This window comes from Nomascus leucogenys, chromosome 19 (genome assembly GCF_006542625.1).
Source record: "Nomascus leucogenys isolate Asia chromosome 19, Asia_NLE_v1, whole genome shotgun sequence".
Classification (NCBI taxonomy): domain Eukaryota; kingdom Metazoa; phylum Chordata; class Mammalia; order Primates; family Hylobatidae; genus Nomascus; species Nomascus leucogenys.
In genome coordinates, this window is record NC_044399.1 from 27,041,395 (window position 1) to 27,064,451 (window position 23,057).

At 45.0% G+C, this 23,057-nt stretch overlaps 1 protein-coding gene across 2 annotated transcripts in view; it reads left to right on the forward strand.

Annotated features, from left to right (window-relative positions):
- GCKR (glucokinase regulator) overlaps window positions 1-23,057 on the forward strand; it is a 28,233-nt gene that overhangs the window by 1,646 nt on the left and 3,530 nt on the right. For both annotated transcript variants that reach the window (XM_003270660.3, XM_030799442.1), the window contains exons 2-17: window positions 211-366; window positions 529-597; window positions 1,223-1,291; window positions 1,692-1,765; window positions 2,110-2,176; window positions 2,365-2,418; window positions 4,110-4,204; window positions 6,489-6,594; window positions 8,659-8,777; window positions 9,419-9,517; window positions 9,726-9,823; window positions 10,173-10,249; window positions 10,619-10,715; window positions 10,916-11,013; window positions 11,107-11,190; window positions 21,706-21,855. In XM_003270660.3, coding sequence (XP_003270708.1) covers window positions 211-366; window positions 529-597; window positions 1,223-1,291; window positions 1,692-1,765; window positions 2,110-2,176; window positions 2,365-2,418; window positions 4,110-4,204; window positions 6,489-6,594; window positions 8,659-8,777; window positions 9,419-9,517; window positions 9,726-9,823; window positions 10,173-10,249; window positions 10,619-10,715; window positions 10,916-11,013; window positions 11,107-11,190; window positions 21,706-21,855 — 1,512 coding nt within the window. The remainder of the gene's footprint in view (window positions 1-210; window positions 367-528; window positions 598-1,222; window positions 1,292-1,691; window positions 1,766-2,109; window positions 2,177-2,364; window positions 2,419-4,109; window positions 4,205-6,488; window positions 6,595-8,658; window positions 8,778-9,418; window positions 9,518-9,725; window positions 9,824-10,172; window positions 10,250-10,618; window positions 10,716-10,915; window positions 11,014-11,106; window positions 11,191-21,705; window positions 21,856-23,057) is intronic.

Here is a 23,057-nt window from a genome sequence, read left to right on the forward strand (position 1 = left end):
CCACCCTGGTTTCTGCTCACCTCTTCTTCCTTCCTGATGTTCTTTCCCTAATATGCCCACAGTACCAAATACAGGCTGAGTTTCTGGTGTGGTATGTGTGTGCGTGTGTGTGAGTCCAAACTCTGTGCCTGCTGCCACTCCTACCTCCAGCTCAGAGGCACGAATAAGGCTTTGGCTTCCTGCTCCATCCTTGTCCCCTCTTCCTTCTAGTTGTCTGGGTACGAGGCAGCTGTGCCAATCACAGAGAAGTCAAACCCACTGACCCAGGATCTAGACAAAGCAGATGCTGAGAACATTGTTCGACTGCTGGGGCAATGTGATGCTGAGATCTTCCAGGAGGAGGGGCAAGCCCTGCCCACATACCAGGTAACCAAGACCCAAGACCTGGACACTGCAAATAAACATGCCAACCCCAACCCCACCTCTGCTCTCCCTCACTGTGGCTTCTAATATCAGAAACCCCGAGACCCCCTCCCCCATCCATCGTCCTCCTTTTCTTGGCTTCTCATTCCTGCTTATTCCCTACAGAGACTCTACAGCGAATCCATTCTGACCACCATGGTACAGGTGGCTGGGAAAGTTCAGGAAGTGCTGAAGGTACTAACCTTCCTTCTGTTCCCTGCCTAAACTTTTCTGTTTCCCTCTTTCTCTTTTTATTGTCTCTATTTCTCACTTTGATAGATCTCATTCTCCTTTCTCCCTTTTGGAGATCCTCCCTTTTGGATCCTTATTTTCATCTTATTAATAAATAATAATGATAACTTCTCTGCTTAATACTTTATAATTGACAATCTACTTTCACACCTATTACCCTCACAAAAGCCTGTGAAGTTGATATGACTTCTGTTTGTTTTCGTCAGATGAAAAAAACAAAGATTTAGAAAGGATAATCACTGTAGCTTGCTCAAATACACTCAGCTAATAATTGCTGGATAATGCCGCTTTTATTATTTACTTTTATTTAGATGACAAAGCTGCTTTCAGTTCTTTCTGGGATAAGTAAGGATTTGAACAAGTAGTGGAGCAAGATATGGGAGTCAAACTGGTTTCTCTAATCCAATGTTCTTTTTGCTATGCTACGTTGCATGTATTTGTTCAATTTTGTGATGAGAGGAGGGATAAGGAGTCTTTCCAATTCCTCTTGCATTACTGACAAAGAAAAGAATATTCTTCCCCCAACCTGAGCCAGGCCCTGGTAATATATACCTCTTTCCTTCTTCAGGAGCCAGATGGGGGGCTGGTTGTGCTGAGTGGAGGGGGCACCTCTGGCCGGATGGCATTCCTCATGTCGGTGAGCACCCTGGTCCCCAGTTTTCTTCCCGCTCCACTTCTAGAGGTGACCCTCAGGACCATAAAGATCATCATAACTAAGCTCCCAGGTGGCCCCCTCACTAGACCTGGACTCCAAGCCTGGCTCTTTCTCTCTTCCAAAAGCTGGATGTCACCATGAAGTCCCATTTCTTCTGAGCCCATCTGAGTCCTGCCAGTATGTTGTCAATGCCTCTACATCCCATGCACCACCAACTAATCATCTCCAAGTAGCAGCTTTAAGTGCCAAATTCCATGTAGGACTGGGTTAAGCACTGGTCTAAGAGAATCATTATATAGTCTCTGCCCTCTAGGAGTTGAAAATCCAAAATAATTGTTTCTTCTCTGTCATTACCTATTTACATCCTCTCCCCCCTTGACAGGTGTCCTTTAATCAGCTGATGAAAGGTCTGGGACAGAAACCTCTTTACACCTACCTCATTGCAGGGGGTGACAGGTAAGCCAAGTTAGCCTATGAATATTTTGTTTGACCTAAATAGCATTTCTTAGAAATTGAGTTTGAATGCCTTTATACAGAGATTGTGTCCGGCTTGTCTTAGTCCTCACCATTTCTTATTCCCTTACACTTGGCCCACTTCACATACTTATGTTGCCTGACTGGCTGTTATAGGTATTTGAGTTTTTCAACTCTACAGAGTGTCTGTCATGCACCAACAAACTGTGGGTGCTCATTCAACGATAGTTTTCCCTTTATTCCCATCTCTTAATGTAGCCTGCCCTAATAAACCATAGGCTTCTGCTTCCCAGCCAGTGCCACTGACCTTGAGTCTGTCCTCTTAGGTCTGTGGTGGCCTCTAGGGAGGGGACAGAAGATAGTGCCTTGCACGGGATTGAGGAACTGAAGAAGGTCTGTGCTTTTCACTGACATTGACCAGAGACCTCTATCTGTTCCTTCTCATGGGGACATAAAAGCCCCAGCATTCAGCCAAAGCCTATTTCCTCCCTCCCCTGTTCCTGGCCCTGATATCCTCACACAGTAGGTTTGTGCCCTGGAATCCTCCCAGTTACACTACCTTGTCCATCCTCCTCTCCTAGGTGGCTTCCGGGAAGAAGAGGGTGATTGTCATTGGCATTTCTGTGGGACTGTCTGTGAGTAAAAAGATGGGTTGAGTGGATCAATTTTAGAGAGAGGAAGTGAGTGGGAATGGAATAGCATGGAAGATAGATCAATGAGATGGGTGCTAGAAAGCAGGAAGTTTGCTCAAGGAATTTTGGTTTTAGTTTCACTAACTTGGATCGAGTTGTGTGAATGTGGGAAGATGGGGAAGGGATTCTATTTCAGAATAACTGTGTATCAATCAATCAACAACTAAGATAGGTGGACTAGTCCAGGGGTAAGCAAACTTTACTGGCTGGCCAATGCAGCCAGCTGCCTGTTTTTAAAGTTTTTTTTTTTGTTTGTTTGTTTGTTTGTTTTTGAGATGGAGTCTCGCTCTGTCACCCAGGCTGGAGTGCAATGGCATGATTTCGGCTCACTGTAAACTCCACCTCCTGGGTTCAAGTGATTCTCCTGCCTCAGCCTCCCGAAAAGCTGGGATCACAAGCGCCCACCACCATGTCCGGCTAGTTTTTGCATTTTTAGTAGAGACAGAGTTTCACCATGTTGGCCAGGCTGGTCTCGAACTCCTGACATCAGGTACTCCACCTGCCTCGCTCGGCCTCTCAAAGTGCTGGGATTACAGGCATGAGCCACCGCACCTGGCCCTAAAATAAAGGTTAATTTTTTTTTTTTTTTGGTTGTTGTTGTTGTTGTGTTTGAGAGTCTCCCTCTGTCTCCCAGGCTGGAGTGCAGTGGCATAATCTTGGCTCACTGCAGCCTGCTCCTCCCAGGTTCCAGTGATTCTCCTGCCTCAGCCTCCCGAGTAACTGGAATTATAGGCACATGCCACCATGCCTGGCTGATTTTGTATTTTTAGTAGAGACAGAGTTTCTACTAAAAAAGAAAACTGGGGACCAGGGTACTCACCGACATGAGGAATGCCATGTTGGCCAGGCTAGTCTTGAACTCCTGACCTCAAGTGATCTGCCCACCTTGGCCTCCCAAATTGCTGGGATTACAGGCATGAGTCACCATGTCCAGCCCCTAAAATAAAGTTTTATTGGAACACAGCCATTTTTGTTTACATATGGTCTAAGGCCTCTTTCATGCTATAGCCATAGGGTTGAGTAGTTGGACAGAGACATAGGGCCCACAAACCCTAAAGTATTTACTATCTGGCCTTTTACAGAAAAATACAGCCCCTGGACTAGTCCCTTGCTACTTAAAATGTGGTGCCTGCACCAGCAACATCAGTGTCACCTGGGACTTGTTAGAAATGCAAAATCTCAGGCCCCACTCCAGACCTACTGAGCATTTTAACAAGATTTCCAGGTAGTTTGAGAAGCACTGAGCCAGATGACTCCAAGTTTCCTCTCAATTCTGCAGCTCTCTGGCTGTAAGAATTCACTGAGCAGAAACCAGGTCCCACTAGTGTTATATATGGAAGGAAGCACACAAAGAGAAGAGGGTATTGACTTCAAAGAGCTTACGATTTTAGTTCAATAGTATTCCAACTTTACCATGCAGAAGATTTCCTTGGGGAACTTGTTAAAAATGTAGTGCCCTTGAGGTACTTGTTAAAAATGTGCTCCCCCTTCAAATTTGGATCCAGTAGATTGTAACTGTACCTAGGAATCTGCATTTTGAACAAGCATTCTGAAGGATTCTGATGCACTTGAGCCTTGGGCACCGCTCAGAGTAATGACCCCCTCATCATGCCCTTCTCTGTCTTCACCATCAGGCTCCCTTTGTCGCAGGCCAGATGGACTACTGCATGAACAACACAGCTGTCTTCTTGCCAGTCCTGGTTGGCTTCAATCCAGTGAGCATGGCCAGGTGAGCCTTCTGGAATGACTGGGCAGCCCTGGGGCAGGCTGGAAGGGAACATGTCAAAGTCTATAGTACAACCACAAGGGAGAGAACAGATGGACTTGTTCACCAAATCTCAGAATTTTAAAGTAAATATGGGGTGCCCCTAAGCTTATAAGGTTTTTTTGTTTGTTGGTTGGTTGAATTATTCTCTTCTTGTTTCAGAAAGCATTAAAGGCAGCATATAAAGGATGCATAAAATATAAGATAGCATACATTCGAAACCGGGATTCAAGAGGCAAGAGAAACAAGGGATAAAATGGAGGATAAAATGGGGTCAGGAAGATGCATACCACAAAGATTTGTGCTTTCAGATGGGGGTGAGCCCCAAGCACCTTTTCAAAGTAGTAGTAGTGGGTGCCAGATGGCCCCCTACTCCTCTTTATCCAGTTCCCTTATTTAGTGCCCATTCTCTCTCATCATTCCAGGCACCCCTTTCCTCCCCCGAGGCTCCTCAGATCTCTCACTCTCTTACCTTTCCTGAGAGCCCCTCATTACCAAATCACCTCCCTCTTATTCTCTTTATCAGTGGTCACTCTTATTTCAGAATAAGTCAACATATTAAACCAGTAGTGCTCAGATGTGGTTCTGTGCATTAGCTGCCTGGGGAATGTTACAAAAAAAATAAAGAAGATTCTTAGTTCCTTGTGTAAGAGGTCTGATTTTGTAGGTTTGGAGTAAGGCCCTGAAATATCTATTTTTTGAAAGCAACCCTGGAGATTCTGATGCACGGCCAGGTTTGGGGAACTCTGCTAAATAAACCATTGGAGTGGGCCACCTGACAAAGCTGAGGGCTTCCTGACACCAGAGGGATGCGGCAAAGGCTTGTTGATTATTTTAGAGCAGCTTTTTGTATTTAGCGGTGGTCTTGGGAAGGGGGACAAGTGGGTTTTTCCAAGGTGCTTTTTCACCTTCCGAATTCTAGGCGGTAGTATAATTTATGCGAAGGTGTAAATGAATCTGAAATACTCCTAACCCTGATCCTTTTCATGGAGGGCTCTCCTTCACCGAAAATGTTTCTGCTGCAGTGGATGCTAATTTCAGGCTCTATGACTAAGTGAAATGAAGAATTTCAAACAACGTAGGCGTGGAGATCTTCCAGTTGTTCCTTAAATCAGTGGCTCCCAAACTTGGCTGATTTTCAGAGTCATCTGGGAAGCTTTTTTAAAATACAGATTTTTGGGCTCCACTCCAGAACTACTGAATCTGAATCTTAGGGTGGATGTGGTACCCAGAAATGGGTAGTTATTAAAAAACAAAACTCACCAGATGATTTGGATGCCCAGCTGTGTTTAGGAATCTCGACATTAAACCATACGATATGAACCCTCTCTGCTTTAGTCTCCTCTTTCTTAGGACTCTAGGAAGTTTCAGTAATAGTTTGAGGAAAAATGACAGGAGACATTTTATACAACGGGCATGAAATATGTGAAACTTGTCTGCCCTAGAAGTAATACAGAAGAAAAAAATACAAAAATAGTTCAAGAGGGGAGGGAACCTTTGCAGGATGGGATGATAAGGCGAAATTAGGGGTGCCATGTACAGAAGTAACTAACTCTTTGAAGTCCTGCCACAATGGCCGATTCACAAATTATCCCCTAGCAAAGCCATTAGAAATAACTAAAGAAGATCGTCATTCTTTGAGATTCCATGATTTGTAACTAAGCAGATAACAAGTCTGTAGCTCTCTTGCCTCATGAACACATTGATTTGTTCCCAATTAATTTACTCAAGGAATGTTCAACAACTGTGAGGTGCTACCTTGAAGCTTGGTTCCCTCACTGTTATCCCTCTCTCTGGTACTGAGGGTTCACTCTTTGGAGGGATTTCCAGTATGTATTCCCACAAATGGGAAGGGCTTCTGATGGACCCTAAGATGGAAAATAAGGCTACAATTTTGACATTTGAATAACAGGCATTCCCTAAAGGACCTGCAGAGAGTGAGATTAGTGTAGCCATGGCATTGGGGCTTATGCAAGGAGCAGGACACGAGATGGTTTGGGTCTCAGGCTGGGACTTTAAACTTGAGTGTTGGCTTTGCTCTGGGCTTGAGGTGCTGCATGTTTTATTAACCCCTGTCCCTGGGGTTCAGGGACACAGAGCCTCTAAAAGCTCCAAAGCATATGTCTGTATGAAGTTGTTGACCTCTGACCTCAATCCCAATGCGGTCTTTGATCATGACTCCCAGCTGAGGCCCTTCTTTGAGATCCTCATAGACAATCTCCCCACCTTGTGTCTCTCTGGACCTCAGAAATGACCCCATTGAAGACTGGAGTTCAACATTCCGACAAGTAGCAGAGCGGATGCAGAAAATGCAGGAGAAACAGAAAGCTTTTGTGCTCAATCCTGCCATCGGGGTAGGGCCTTTCCTTTTTCTATGTTCTCCACCCCTCCAGCACCCGGGAACTGCTTGCCACTTCCTTGGGGCCTCTGATTTTAGGTTCTATTATATCTTGTTTAAATTCCTGAGGTATTGTGAGTCAGCTAAAATGTTATAAACCAAATCCTATTTTCCCATTTACATTTTCACCTTAAGATATTTCATCTTCATTCCAACCCTCTCTCTCAAATTGGTAAGCCTTAAACACTTCAGCGGTCTGGGACAGTTTCTGTTTAAAGAAGCTCTTTGCCGTCTATGTATAGAGAGCATTGAATAGCCATTGTTAGGTCTCAGTCTGTCTCTCTCACATATTTACATTTTAAATATGGGCTTTAAAAAATGGGGTGCAGTTTTGTTTCATTCTTCTGCCTTTCTAAATCCTCTCCAAAATTGGGTGGCCCTTCTTAGCTTGAAAGCTGTTTTCTCCTGTTCCTTTTTTCTCATCTGGATTGCGGATACATTTCACTAGCACCATTTCTCCCTACTTGGGCCTTACGAGGGCCTTAGCCAAATTCCAGCCGGTGCCTCCCTCTACCAATGATGGGCACACCATCTGCAACATTCTCCTCCATCTTCCTTTTGTGAGATAAGAAGGTAGAATTCCATATGACATAAGAATTCCACGGCTTTCACCTCCCAAATGCTCATCTGTCTTTCCTCCTCCCTGCAAATGTTGACTTTCAATGACTTTCAATCTTCTTTTCTCAGTCACTACTGTTTTTTGTTTTTTTTTTTTTTTGAGACAAAGTCTTGCTCTTGTCACCCAGGCTAGAGTGCAATGGCGTGATCTTGGCTCACTGCAACCTCTGCTTCCCTAGTTCAAGCGATTCTCCTGCCTCAGCCTGCAGAGTAGCTGGGATTACAGGCGCCTGCTACCACGTCTGGCTAATTTTTGTATTTTTAATAGACAGCCTGTTGGCCAGGCTGGTCTCGAACTCCTGACCTCAGGTGATCCGCCCACCTCGGCCTCCCAAAGTGCTGGGATTACAGGCATGAGCCACCGCACCCAGCCTCAGTCACTACTGTTATCATTCTGTTTGCTGTAGCCTCTTTGTCTGTCTGGTGTGCTGTGTTCCACATCTGGACTGCTGCAATCGCTTCTTCATTGGTCTGTCCAAAGCATATGACATGTGGTATTTGGATTGATAAACTACCACAGAAAATGGTGGAGGTGGGGGAGAAATTTCTTGGAAAGAAAAGCACTCTCTGGTCTGGGTGTGGTGGCTCACGCCTGTAATCCCAGCACTCTGGGAGGCCAAGGCGGGCAGATCACTTGAGGTCAGGAGTTCAAGACCAGCTTGGCTAACATGGTGAAACCATGTCTCTACTAAAAATACAAAAATTAGCCAGGCGTGGTGGCAGGTGCCTGTAATCCCAGCTACTTGGGAGGCTGAGGCAGGAGAATCACTTGAATTTGGGAGGTAGAGGTTGCAGTGATCCAAGATCATGCCACTGCACTCCAGCCTGGGTGGCAGAGTGAGACTCCATTCAAAAAAAAAAAAAAAAAAAACACGTTGGGAGGCCGAGATGGGCAAATCACGAGGTCAGAAGATCGAGACCATCCTGGCTAATATGGTGAAACCCCATCTCTACTAAAAATACAAAAAATTAGCCAGGCGTGGTGGCGGGCGCCTGTAGTCCCAGCTACTCGGGAGGCTGAGGCAGGAGCTTGCAGTGAGCCGAGATCCTGCCACTGCACTCCAGCCTCGGTGACAGGGTGACAGAGTGAGACTCCATCTCAAAAAAAAAAGAAAAAAGAAAAAAAAAGAAAAGCACTCTGAAAAACCCTTGACCCAGCTGACAAGAGACCCAATCACTGTGACTTCCTCTCCAGAAAGTCCTGAATACACCTAGGAGTGACCAGAGGAGGCCCTTCCCCTCTTTCTAATCTTCCTCTCGGTCAAGCCCACCCCAGCACCCTTCCTCACAAGCACACTGGGGGCCACCGGTACTATCACATGCATGCCCGGGGGTTACTAATAAGTGGTCTACGGGGTCTTCATCCTCTCCCAATTTCTCTTGGGTGTCTTCACCTCTTCAGCCCGAGGGTCTCAGCGGCTCCTCCCGGATGAAAGGTGGAAGTGCCACCAAGATTCTGCTGGAAACCCTGTTATTAGCAGCCCATAAGACTGTGGACCAGGGCATTGCAGCATCTCAAAGGTAGGGAGGATCTGGATAAGAGAGAGCTCAGAGTCAGGCGAGCGTGAGATGGTGTGGATGGAGATTGGCAGGTCTAGATCCAAGGACTGGGCTGGTGGCAGTAAGACTGCAGCCCACCACGCCTCCCCTGGGAAGGGAGCTGGCTGGTACATGCTGTTGTTCCCACCTCATAGTTGCAGAGTCCGAATTGTTTCCAGTAGATCCTGGATTCCTCAGGCCAAGACCTAATCCCTGAGCCTGCCTGGGGCCTCCAAAGCTAGCCTGGCTCCCTAGGGTCCTTTGATTTGGGGGTGGTCCAGGCCATGCAGGTAGAGCTCATCCTCCTCTGGGCCTGCCTCCCTCTCCAGGGTCTCTAGCCTCACTCCCAGGCTGCTCACGCCCCTTCCCAGTGGCTCTCAGATCCTGCTCCTCGCAGTGCTTTCCTGCTGCACTCTTCCCTCTTTCTGCTCTTTTGTTTTCTGCCCATTGAAGCCCTTGCTGCCCCTCCAGAACGCAGTCTGGGCCTACTCTCTGCACCTTTCCAGGGACCAGCAGAATTTAGTTCTAAGGGAGCTGTACCTTCACCTCCCCGCTCAGGGAGGCACCTAAGCTTTCCGAGGGGGAATTGGGCCCCTCTTGGGAGCTGGTGGCTTTTCTCCCAGATGCCTCCTGGAAATCTTGCGGACATTTGAGCGAGCTCATCAGGTGACCTACAGCCAAAGCCCCAAGATTGCCACCCTGATGAAGAGCATCAGCACCAGGTGTGTGGATATGTGTTTAGAGGCAGGGATGTGGCCCGGATGGAGAATACTGAGAGCAGGGAGACTCTATGAGACATGTTAACATGGTATGGGCGATGGGATTGCATGTTGAAGGGTCATGGTTTGTTGACTCCTGTGCTTTTCTGTGGACATCTCTGGCCTCTTTGCACTGTGATCTCTCATGTCCTGACCTCTGATCCATTCTCAGTCTGGAGAAGAAAGGCCACGTGTACCTGGTTGGCTGGCAGACCCTGGGCATCATTGCCATCATGGACGGAGTAGAGTGCATCCACACCTTTGGCGCTGGTGGGACCCCAGTCCAGACGTTCTTCCTGCTTCCTCCTGATCCCAACCATTCGGGCTGCTCTCCAAACACTGTCCTACTCCCAACCCATGGGTGTTCCTCAGTGTCCCACCTTCCCTATCTAAATAGGCACTTCAGTCAAATTCTTCTTCCTTAGAACCCCAACTCAGTCCTTGATCCCTTCTCAGCTCCCACCCTTGTGCTTAACTATGGCCTCCCACATGGGCTACTCCTCACTCCACGCCCCACTTGCCACTTTTCCTCCCAGTCCCATTTTCTCCCCCTGAAGCCTAGAACCTTCCTTTCCTATATAGCCAATCACTTTTCTCTCCTTGTCCTTAAACTTCCCAGATTTCCAAGATGTCCGTGGCTTTCTCATTGGTGATCACAGTGACATGTTTAACCAGAAGGCTGAGCTCACCAACCAGGTCGGAGAAGAACAGGACTTGGGGAAGTTGAGGAGATCACTGGTGTGCTGAGGATGGAAGAAAAGGGGAAGGTGGAGCTAGGTGGGAAGTTCGTTGGAATAGATGGTCCAGAGAAGAGCATATGGGTCAGAAGCCATGAGGCTTTGGCTTAGCATGGGCAGTGTGGAAAGCTCTAGATCCAGTCCCCAAACTTGGCCCTAGTCCACCGACTTGTTACATCATCTTGGGCAAAACACTGTACCTTTTGAACCTCAGCTCTTTCACCTGTACACAAAAGTGTTAGATCTCCTCCACGGCCCCCTTTAGTCCTCAAGTCTGTGCTTTAGACTGTTTTCATGGGAGGGACCCTCCCATCTTCTTCTGCCCCAGGGTCCCCAGTTCACCTTCTCCCAGGAGGACTTCCTGACTTCCATCCTTCCCTCCCTCACGGAAATCGACACTGTGGTCTTCATTTTCACCCTGGATGGTGAGAGGGAAGATGGGAGTGGTGAGGGGTGGGGAGGGGGGAAGTAGAATGATTCAGAGGAGCTGTCATTTTTCTGGGTCTTAGGGTACCTGCTCAGAGGGAGGGACGGGGTGAATGTCCTGACTGGACCCCAGCCAGGGGAGCAGGAAGAACAGCTGCACAGCCAGCCTTTTGACTCTGATGCCCTCCCCTTCTCCTAGACAACCTCACGGAGGTGCAGACTCTAGTGGAGCAGGTGAAAGAGAAGACCAGCCACATCCAGGCCCTGGCACACAGCACCGTGGGTCAGACCTTGCCGGTGAGAGTCCAGCCGTGACAAGGGGACCCAGGTGGCAGCTGCAGCCAAGGCTTCGTGGAGATGCCTCTCCTGCTCCTCTTTCTCTCTCTCCAGATCCCTCTGAAGAGGCTCTTTCCCTCCATCATCAGCATCACATGGCCACTGCTTTTCTTTGAATATGAAGGGAACTTCATCCAGGTATGGGGAATGAGAAGGTCCTATCTGCAGTAAGGGGCTCAGAGGGAGAGGGATTCCAGGAATCAAAAATCCCAAGGCTGGAGGGCAGAAAGCTTGGAGACCTCTCTGACCCTCACAAAGCCAGCTGGGCAAGGTCATGGGTTACCAGGTCACTAGTCAGAATTCCCAAGGCAATAAACTGCTGGGCTCAGCTCTCTTTAGGAATATGCAAAAAGTGCAGGATAGGCCACCAGTCACCTGACAGATGTTCATTTGTCCGTTGGGACAGGTTAATTATTTTTATTTTGAGACAGAGTCTCACTCTGTTGCCCAGGCTGGAGTGCAGTGGTGCAATCTTGACTCACTGCAACCTCTGCCTCTTGGGTTCAAGCGATTCTCGTGCCTCAAGTAGCTGGGACTACAGGTGTGCACCACCATGCCTGGCTACTTTTTGTATTTTTAGTAGAGATAGGGTTTCCTCATGTTGGCCAGGCTGGTCTCGAACTCTTGACCTCAAGTGATTTGCCTGCCTCAACCTCCCAAAGTACTGGGATTACAGGTGTAAGCCGCTGCGCCTGGCTGGGACAGGTTATTTCTTGATACCAAAGTCATCATCATTATCCAAAAGCTTTTACCGCACCTTTTATTTTTTTTTTGCAAGTTTACTATGCTGAATTCATTGCAGATAACTTTATGTGCGTATAGTCCCTGCTTGCCAGTGAATTATAATCCAGCACAAGTACTGATAATAATTACAGAAATAATAATCAGTGTGTGTGCTGTTTGCAATTTAGAGCTTTGTGTGGGCATTGGGAGCTCTGGATGCCAGTCTAGCTCTACTGCGTGGCCCAAGAAAGCAAGCAATTTTACATCTCTGGTTCTCCGTTTTCTCATACACCACCTGCCCACCCTCCATGGGCAGAATCAGGGCCCTGAAGGGTTGCTCTGGAGAGATGTGGTCTCTTACTTGTTATTCAAACCGTGTCTGTCAGGAAGTTTCCTGGCTTGACCAGACACAGCTGGAACACTGACTTACCTGGACTCAGAACTCATATAGAAGTGGGAAGTTTCTCTGCCCCTGAACAGGGAATCCACTCTCCTTCCAATGTCTTTCATTCTTTTTTTTTTTTTTTTAAAGACAAAGTCTCACTCTGTGGCCCAGGCTAAAGTGCAGTGGTGCTGCCTCAGCTCACTGCAACCTCTGCCTCCCCTGCTCAACTGATTCTCCCACTTCAGCTTCTTAAGTAGGTAGGACCACAGGCACTCACCACCATGACTGGATAATTTTTGTATTTTTTGTAGAGATCACGTTTCTTCATGTTGCCCAGGCTGTTTGCCAACTCCTAGACTCAAGTGATCCACCACCCGCCTTAGCCTCCCAAAGTGCGAGATTACAGGCGTGAGCCACCACGCCTAGCCAAAACACTGTATTTTTAAAGAAAAATGTTCATTTTAACAGCCATACATTTTTTATAGTAAAAACGTTACAAATTACAGAAATGCAAAAAAGAAAAAAATCACTCCAAATCCACCATCTTAAAAAAAAAAAAACCACTCTAACAAATTTTGGAGAATGTCCTTTTAAATTTCTACTATATGCATATATAAATATATTTGTACAAAAGTAAGACCATACTCAATATGCTGTTTTAAAGTTGCTTTATGAACATCTTTCTGTACTAATAGATCACTATCATTTTCAAAAATTATTATTATTATTCTTTATTTTTATCACGCCAGGACATGTTCTCATCTGATAGATCACTACTATCATTTTTTTTTTTTTTAAGATGGAGTCTCTCTCTGTCGCCCAGGCTGGAGTGCAGTGGCGTGATCTCCGCTCACTGCAAGCTCTGTCTCCTGGGTTCACGCCATTCTCCTGCCTCAGCCTCCTGAGCAGCTGGGACTACAGGCGCCCACCACCACGCCTGGCTAATTTTTTGTATTTTTTAGTAGAGATGGGGTTTCACCATGTTAGCCAGGATGGTCTTGATCTCCTGACCTTGTGATCCGCCCGCCTCGGCCTTCCAAAGTGCTGGGATTACAGGCATGAGCCACTGTGCCTGGCCACTACTATCATTTTTAGTGTCAATGTAATATTCCACTGTATGGATGTACCATAAATTGTTTACTCTAACTCCAATTATCAGACACAGAGACAACTTCAGTATTATGGTTTTTATTAAAGTGCTGCACTGAACATCCTTATACATACATCTTTTAAGCATTTGACTTGTTTCACCAGGATAAACCCCAGAAGTGAAATCACTAGGTCAAAGGGGATGTAAAATTTTGAAGCTTTTTGATACATATAGGCAAATTGCCCTCCAAAGAGGTTTATATATAAAGCGTGAAGTTGCTTGTTCCCTTACGCCCTTATACATACTGGATAGCATCCTTATAAAAAAATCTTTGCTAATCAGCAAAGCAACAAAAGGGCATTTCAGTGTTGTTTTAATTTATATTTCTTTAATTATTGTGTAGGTGGACTACTTAAAAATATATATTGGCCATTTGATACATTTTTTTTTGTCTTTCATGTACTGCTTCTTGTCTTTTGGGTCTATTTACCCATTCTTTCTTTGGGGGGTATTTTTTTTCTTATTTGTAAGAAGGGGTATGTATAGCAAAAACAGTAGCCCTTTTTTTCTGTTCTATATTTTTCCCAGCTTATTATTTTCTTTTGTTTTTATGTTTTTTATGTAGAGACATTTTATTTAAAATTTTACATAGTCAAATCTATCAATCTTTATCTTTGTGTTTTTTGCCTTTTGGTTGATGTTGGTTTTATTTATTTGTTTATTTATTTTTGAGACAGAGTCTCGCTCTGTGGCCCAGGCTGGAGTGCAGTGGTGTGATCTTGGCTCATTGCAACCTCTGCCTCCTGGGTGCGAGCGATTCTCCTTCCTCAGCTTCCTGAGTAGCTGGGATTACAGGCACACGCCTCTATGCCCTGCTAATTTTTACATTTTTTGTAGAGACAGGGTTTCACCATGTTGGCCAGGCTGGTCTCGAATTTCTGACCTCAGGTAATACGGCTGCCTTGGCCTCTCAAAGTGCTGGGATTACAGGAGTGAACCACTGCACTCAGCCTGGTTTTATCTTTCTAAATGAATTGGAATTGTTTGAAATAAAGAGGCTTTGTTTGGGCTGGTCAATCTTTAGCTATGAAAATATTTTTGACCAGACGCCGTGGCTCACGCCTGTAATCCCAGGACTTTGGGATGCCAAGGCGGGCGGATCACCTGAGGTCAAGAGTTCGAGACCAGCCTGGCCAACATGGTGAAACCCTGTCTCTACTAAAAATACAAAAAAATCACCTGAGCATGGTAGTGGGTGCCTGTAATCCCAGCTAGTTGGGAGGCTGAGGCAGGAGAAGCCGAGGTTGCAGTGAGCTGAGAACGCACCATTGCACTCCAGCCTGGGCAACAAGAGTGAAACTCTGTCTCAAAAAAATAAATAAATAAAAATAAATAAAAAATTTTAAAAAAGAAATATTTTCGATGTAAACTGTTCCTACACTTTTATTTTGTTTTGTTTTGTTTTCTTTTCTTTTTCGCCCTTCAAAGTGACAGTGGATGCTCTTTTATTTTGATAAAAATCAAACCTACAGAAAAATACGAAAATGGTGCAAGGAACACCCATATACTTTTCCCTAGATTCATCAATTATTAACATTTTGCCATATTTGCTTCATCTCTTTCTTTTCCCCTGAATTATATGAAAGATAATTGGAGCCAGGTACGGTGGCTCACGCCTGTAATCCCAGCACTTTGGGAGGCCAAGGCAGGCAGATCATGAGGTCAGGAGTTCGAGACCAGCCCGATCAACATGGTGAAACCTGATCTCTACTAAAAATACAAAAATTAGCCAGGCATGGTGGCTTGGACCTGTAATCACAACTGCTGAGGAGGCTGAGGCAGAAGAATTGCTTGAACCTGGGAGGTAGAGGTTGCAGTGAGCTGAGATCATGCCACTGTACTCCAGCCTGGGCAACAGAGGAAGACTCTACCTCAAAAAAAAAAAAAAAAAGAGCCGGGCATGGTTGCTCATGCCTGCAATCCCAGTACTTTGGGAGGCCGAGGTGGGTGGATCACAAGGTCAAGAGTTCAAGGCCAGCCTGGCCAACATGGTGAAACCCGTCTCTCCTAAAAATACAAAAATTAGCTGAGCATGGTGGCACATGCTCGTAGTCCCAGCTACTCGGGAGGCTGAGGCAGGAGGATCACTTGAACCTGGGAGGCGGAGGTTGCAGTGAGCTGAGATCGTGCCACTGCACTCCAGCCTGGGTGACAGAGACTCCATCTCAAAAAAAAAAAAAAAAAAAAAAAGAAGATAATTGGAGATACCTGATACATCATACTAATTACTTTGGCATATGTCCTCTAAGAACAAGGACATTCACCTACATAATTACAATATACTTTTCCACTCAGGGAAATGACAATTAATATAATACTATTATCTATTATCTAGACCATATTCAAATTTCCCCAAATATTCCTATATTGTTTTTATTTCCCAGATCCAGGATCCAATCAAGGATAATGCACTGCATTCAGTTATCAGGTCTTTTGGGTTTTCCTTTACTCCAGATGAGTTTCTCAGTTGTTTTTTACCTCTTTGATGACACTGATATCTTAGAAGTCCAGGTCAATTGTTTTCCAGAATATGCCTTACTTTGGATTTGCCTGATTGTTTGTTCATGATATTCAGGTTAAATTTTTTGGCAGGAGTACTGCGTAGGGGAAGTTGTGCCCTTATCACTGTATCACATCGGGAGGCACCTGATGTCAGTTTGCCCCTTTATTGGTGATGCTACATTCCATCGTTTAGCTAGGATGGTGTCTGTTAGATTTCTCTGTATCCTATTCCTCAGCAATCTTTCACCCAATGGTTTTAGCATCCACTGATGATTCTTGGTTGCATTAATTATTACTATGGTAGTTTTTAAATGGTGATTTTCTATTTCTATCCCTTCCATCTGTATTCAGTAGTTGGCATTCTTCTGTGAAGAAAATCTCTCTCATCCAGGTGCGGTGGCTCACATCTGTAATCCCAGCACTTTGGGAGGCTGAGGCAGTCGGATCACTTGAGGCCAGGAATTTGAGACCAGCGTGGCCAACATAGCAAAACCCATCTCTACTAAAATACAAAAATTAGCCGGGTGTGGTGGTGTGCAGCTGTAGTCCCAGATACTCAGGAGGCTGAGTCAGGAGAATTGTTTGAACCAGGAGGCAGAGGTTGCAGTGAGCTGAGATGGTGCCATTGTACTCCAGCCTGGGTGACAGAGCGATACTCCATCACAAAAAAAAAAAAAAAAAAGAAAAGAAAGAAATTTTTTTTCTTCTCTCCCCATCCTATCTACTCTATCTTTGTTTTTTTAGTGTCAATATGGACTCACGAATTTTTTGTTGTTGTTAAATGTGTTTTAATCCATTCTTATTATTCATTATTTATTTTAATGCTCAAAATGAGACCTCATTCAAGCTGGTTCCTGTGTCCTTGTGACATATCCACATCAGTATTTGAACACTCTTTGTTGTGTTTCTTTTTGTAAAATAATAATAATAATAACCTTCTTGTGCAAAAGGTAGCATCTTTTTTACATCTTGCATTTTTTGCTTAAGATACTCTGAAAATCACTGCAGTGCAGTTTATAGATCTCTTCTTCATTATTATTATTTGCATTTGTGTGTGTTTGTGTGTGTGTGTGAGTAACAATAGTTTGCCCTGTCAATCTCCTATGCAGGAACACAAAACCACTGACCCAGGCTCACCTATACTTTCCCTGGTCCAGCCCTGGAGTCAGTCATTTTTCTGAGGAGCCCTGGTTCTTGTTAGTGGGTTCTAGTATTTAGAAACCCAAATGCTAGGTATGTTCACTGCTACTGGTGTGTCTTTGCCTCTAAGCCCTATCAGTAGAAAGAATAAGGGTGTGTGTATGTGTGTGTTTATGTATGTATACATGCATACATACACACATATACATATGTATGTTTGTTTACATACAGATGTGTGTGTGTGTATATATATACACACACATACATCTATATATACATCTATATATACTGTATATATATTCCCACTCTTCTTCCTCTTTCCCTTAGTGATAATGTTGATTTCCAACATCATCAATATATCTGCCATCTCATTCCATTTCCATTCACGCCTGTAGGGAATTAGTTTAATTAGTTACTGGCTTATCCTCCTATGTTTCTTTTTGGAAAAAAAAGTGTGTGTACATATGTATATAGTTTGCACTTCCTACACAAAAGGCAGTCTACTATACTCTTTTGTGCTTCAAGAAGATATTCTGGAAATCACTCCATATTGGCTCACAGAGCTCTTCCTCATTAATTTTTACCTTTGTGTGTTTCCACATATGTAATAGTTTACTCAGGCAATCTCTGCCGTAGGACATTTAGGTTTCCCATATTTTGCTATGATCAATCATGATGTAATGAATGTACATGTATTTTTGTAATGTCAGAAGAGTATCTTTGGGATAAATTCCTAGAAATATTAGAGCTGGGTCAAAGGGTACATACATACGCCATTTTGTTAGATATTGCAAAATTTCCTTCCATAGGGTTTACTATTTTGCTTTCCATACCAGCAATATACAAGAATGCTGCTCTCCTACAGCCTCTTGGAGAGTTTCGTGAAGTTTTTGGATTTTGTCAACCTGATAGATTAGAAATGCCACTTCTGTGTAGTTTTCATTTATTTATTATTATTTTATTACTATTATTATTATTGTTTTTTGAGATGGAGTCTTGCTGTGTCACCCAGGCTGGAGTGCAGTGATGTGATCTCAGCTCACTGCAACCTCTGCCTCCCAGGTTCAAGCAATTCTCCTGCCTCAGCCTCCCGAGTAGCTGGGATTACAGGTGCCCAGCACCATGCACAGTTAACTTTTGCATTTATAGTGGAGACAGTCACCATGTTGGCCAGGCTGGTCTCGAACTCCTGACCTCAGGTGATCTGCCCATGTCGGCCTCCCAAAGTGTTGACTACAGGCGTGAGCCACCACGCCCAGCCTTATTTTATTATTTTTTTGAGATAGGGTCTCATTCTGTCACCTAGGCTGGAGTGCCGTGGTGTGATCATGGCTCACTGCAGCCTCAACTTCCTGGGCTCTGGTGATCATCCCACCTCAGCCTCCCTAGTAGCTGGGACTACAGGCACTTGCCACCATACCTAGCTAATTTTGTTTCACCATGTTGGCCAGGGGTTTCACCATGTAGGCCAGGCTGGTCTTCCTCAAGTGATCCACCCGCCTCTGCCTCCCAAAGCGCTGGGATTATAGGCATGGTCTGGAAAGCTTTTTCTAACACCTAATTGTAAAGGAATTCCATCCATGTTTTCTGCTAGTAAAGATGGTTTCTTTTTTTTTTTTAAACACTTATATCTTTAATTTATTGGGAGTTTATTCTTGTGTATGGGGTAAGGCATGAATCCAATTACATATTTTTCCAAGTGATTATCCAATTGTTCATATATATATATATATATATATATTTTTTTTTTTTTTTGAGACAGAATCTCACTCTGTCACCCACACTGGGGTGCAGTGATGTGATCAGATTTCAGTGCAACCTCAAACTCCTGGGCTGAAGCAATCATCCCACCTCAGCCTCCCAAGTAGCTGGGACTACAGGCACATGCCACCATGCCTGGCTAATTAAACACTTTTTTTTTTTTTTTTTTTTTGTAGAGACAAGGTCTTGCTATGTTGCACAGGCTGGTCTCAAATCCCTGGCCTCAAGCAATCCTCCTGTCCCAGCCTCCCAAAGAGCTGGGATTACCGGGGTGAGCCACCATGCCTGGCTCCAATATAATTTTTTTAAGTTCATATTTTCCTGAGTGATTTAGGATGCTACCTGTGTCACATACTCAATTTCTATGTGCATTGGTCTATTTATGGACTTTCTATTCTGTTCCACTGGTTTGTCTATTGATGTGCTGGTACCATATGTTTTAATTATGGAGGCATTATGGTATGTTTAGCATCCAGTAGGGTTTGTTCTTCATTCTTTTTTTGAGGTGGAGTCTCATTCTGTTGCCCAAGTTGGAGTTCAATGGCATGATCTCGGCTCACTGCAACCTCCGCCCCCCAGGTTCAAGTGATTCTCTTGCCTCAGCCTCCCAGGTAGCTGAGATTACAGGCACACGCCACCACACCAGGCAAATTTTCTTTTGTATTTTTAGTAGAGATCGGGTTTCACCCTGTTGGCCAGGCTGGTCTCGAACTCCTGACTGCAAGTGATCCGCTCACCTCAGCCTCCCAAAGTGCTGGGATTATAGGCGTGAGCCACCGCGCCCAGCCTATTATTCTTTTTAAGGATTTTCCTGGCTATATCCAGGCCGATTTTTCCATGTGTACTTTAAAATGAATGTGTCGCACTCCAAATTTTGTAAAATTTAAAATATTTTTGTGTTAATGGTGTTAGTGTTAATGGTGTTAATGTTAATGGTATCAATGGTTAGTGGTATAACCCAGATGTAATTGACCTCTTTCCCAAAGTGCAGTCTGACACGCACCCTATAGCATCAGTACTGCATACTTACTGGCCAGTTTCATGCTGAAATTGGTCAGATATCTGTTCTTATATTTAGTGTCCTGGTCATTCACTTGTTAAAATGTTTTCAATATACCCTCTTCCAGGGTTTTGTGTGAACAGCTATTTCTAGAGTTCCAGAATAAAGAGGTAAAAGTAGCAGTAGACTGTTTCCTCAGGCTGGCTGGGACCATGTGTATTAGTACTTTTTTTTTTTTTTTTTGATATGGAGTCTCATTCTGTCACCAGGCTGGAGTGCAGTGGCGCGATCTAGGCTCACTGCAACCTCTGCCTTCCGGGTTCAAGCCATTCTCCTGCCTCAGCCTCCTGAGTAGCTCTGACTTACAGGTGCTTGCTACCATGCCTGGCTAATTTTTGTATTTTTAGTAGAGACAGGGTTTCACCATGTTAGCCAGGATGGTCTCAATCTCCTGACCTCATGATCCGCCCACCTTGGCCAGTACATTTTCATACTGCTCTGAAGAACTGCCTGAGACTGGGTGATTTATAAAGGAAAGAGGTTTAATTGACCCACAGTTCAGCATGGCTGGGGAGGCCTCAGGAAACTTACAATCATGGTGGAAGGTGAAGGGGAAGAAAGGCGTCTTCTTCCCAAGGCGGCAGAAAGGAGAAGTGCCAAGTGAAGGGGGAAGAGCCCCTTATAAAACCATCAGATCTCATGAGAACTCACTATCCCAAGAATAGCATGGGGGAACCCCCACCCTCGTAATTCAATTACCTCCACCTGGTCTTTCCCTTGACACATGGGGATTATGGGGATTACAATTCAAGATGAGATTTGGGTGAGGACACAAAGCCTAACCATATCACCAATTAATCCCCTCAACACCTTTACTGGGCCCCAGTTTCCCTGCTAATGTGCCAATAGGTGTTATAAGTGCCCCAAAGTGGACAAGATATAAGGGCCAAAAACAGGGGGCAGTTTTATACTCGCAATACCACATGTTTGTACAACTTTTTAGTTTTCAACATGCCTTGACACAGGTTCTCTCATTCATCCAGGAGATATTTGGGGCAAAGTAGGAAATGCCCTCATCATTGAATCAGAAGACCTGGATTTAGGTCCTCATTCTGCATCTCGTTATCATATGAGCTTCTCCAAGTTAATTTACTTCTGACCTCTAGTTTTCTCATATGTAGAAATGAGGATAGGTAAACTTATTCTGTAGGGTTGTTACAAAAATTAAATAGAATTCATTTTTCAACAAACATTTTTTTTTTTTCCCCTGAGACATAGTCTCACTCTGTTGCCCAGGCTGGAGTGCAGTGGCACAATCTAGGCTCACTGCAAACTCCACCTCCCGGGTTCAAGTGATTCTTGTGCCTCAGCCCCCCGAGTAGCTGGGATTACAGGTGTATGCCACCACTCCTAGCTGATTTTTGTATTTTTAGTAGAGACAGCATTTCATCATGTTGGCTAGGCTTGTCGAGAACTTCTGACCTCAGGTGATCCACCCACCTTGGCCTCCCAAAGTGGTGGGATTACAGGAGTGAACCACTGTGCCTGGCCTCAACAAATGTATTGATCAGCAAACATGTGTCAGTCATGTTCTAAAAAACTGGGGCCCTGGAGCAGAATAAGTCTCCATCTTTGCCCTTTCAAGAAGCCTGTGGTTTAGTGGAATGAATCCCACTCCTCCTGTCTGATACCCGGGGAGAAAAAGGAATGATTCAGCAGGATCAAAATCCTAATGTGGAAGGACTCAGAGAACATGTCTGTCTACCTAGGGGTCAAAAACACAAATGGATGAAGCTACCAGGTTTGCCTGAGACAATCCTGGTTTACATCTACTGCCCTAACATTTAAACCCTGGGCTGCTCAAACAAATCATGTTTGCATTTTGGTCCCTGGTTCTTGATAGTTGGTTTCCATCTGATAACAGGGCCCTGTTCACTCTGCTGCTATTCTGTCCTCTAATTTTTGACACCCCCATGTGTCTGCCCTTTTCAGAAGTTCCAGCGTGAGCTAAGCACCAAATGGGTGCTGAATACAGTGAGTACAGGTGCTCATGTGCTTCTTGGTAAGATCCTACAAAACCACATGTTGGACCTTCGGATTAGCAACTCCAAGCTCTTCTGGCGGGCACTGGCCATGCTGCAGGTAGGGATATGATGGGGCAGGGCTGGGTGGGGCCTGGCCTCAATGCTTAGGTTGCCAGAGGAGGGCATTTTGCAGAGGTATGGAAATGTGCAAGGGTACAGGCTGCCTTTTCTGTGTGCTTCTGCTCCTGCTATTAGGTGCATCTTCCCCTTAAGGAGTGTGTGTGCACACATGGGTGTGTTTGTGAAATGGTAATTATTAGGCAAGACTCAGTTACAAACGTGATGGAAAACGAGTTTATACTGGTTTAAGCTAAACAAAGAAAATGATGGCTGATATAACTTAACAATCTTAGGGCAGCTGAATCTAATGTGTTCCAGAACTTTCCACCCTTAACTCTGTTTTCCCCTGTGTTGCTCTCATTCTTTTTTTTTTTTTTTTGAGATGGGGTCTTGCTCTATTGCCCAGGCTGGAGTGTGGTGGTGCTATTTCAGCTCAGTGCAACCTCCGCCTCTGAGGTTCCATTGATTCTCCTGCCTCAGCCTCCCGAGTAGCTGGGATTACAGGCACCCACCACCATGCCCAGCTAATTTTGTATTTTTTAGCAGAGACAGGGTTTTGCCACGTTGGCCAGGCTGGTCTCGAACTCCTGACCTCAGGTGATCCACCCGCCTCAGCCTCCCAAAGTGCTGGGATTACAGGCGTGAGTCACTGCGCCTGGCCGTTGCTCTCGTACTTAGGCAAGTTTTTTCCATTAGGTGGCAAACTGGCCACCAGTAGTGCCAGCCTGACAATTTACTTAGCAACAGTAGTGGGCAAAGAGCTTGCCTATCCTGTGGTTCTTGCAAATGCCTGGTCGGGGGCTCTTGCTTGGGACACATGCATGTCCCTGAAGCAATCACTGTTCTCCAGAGCAAGGGATGCTCTGCCCAGTCTGGTTCATGTGCTTTCCCTTCAGGATGGTGGTGGAAGAAGGGCTGGGAGGTGAGCCTCAATCCAACCTTGTTACGTGAGCATGGGGAAGCGATAGGTCCTCAGAGGAAAACCAAGGTGCTGATACCAGAAGGAGGAGTGGATGTTGAGCAGACAGAACAACAGATGGTCATGAAAATGGGGTCACCAGATTCAGCAAATAAAAATATGGGATGCCCAGTTAAATTTGAATTTCAGATAAATATGGAATAATTTTTTCATCAAGTATGCCCTATGCAATATTTGAGATATTTTTTATTTTTTTCATTATATATTTGGATGTCCTGTAT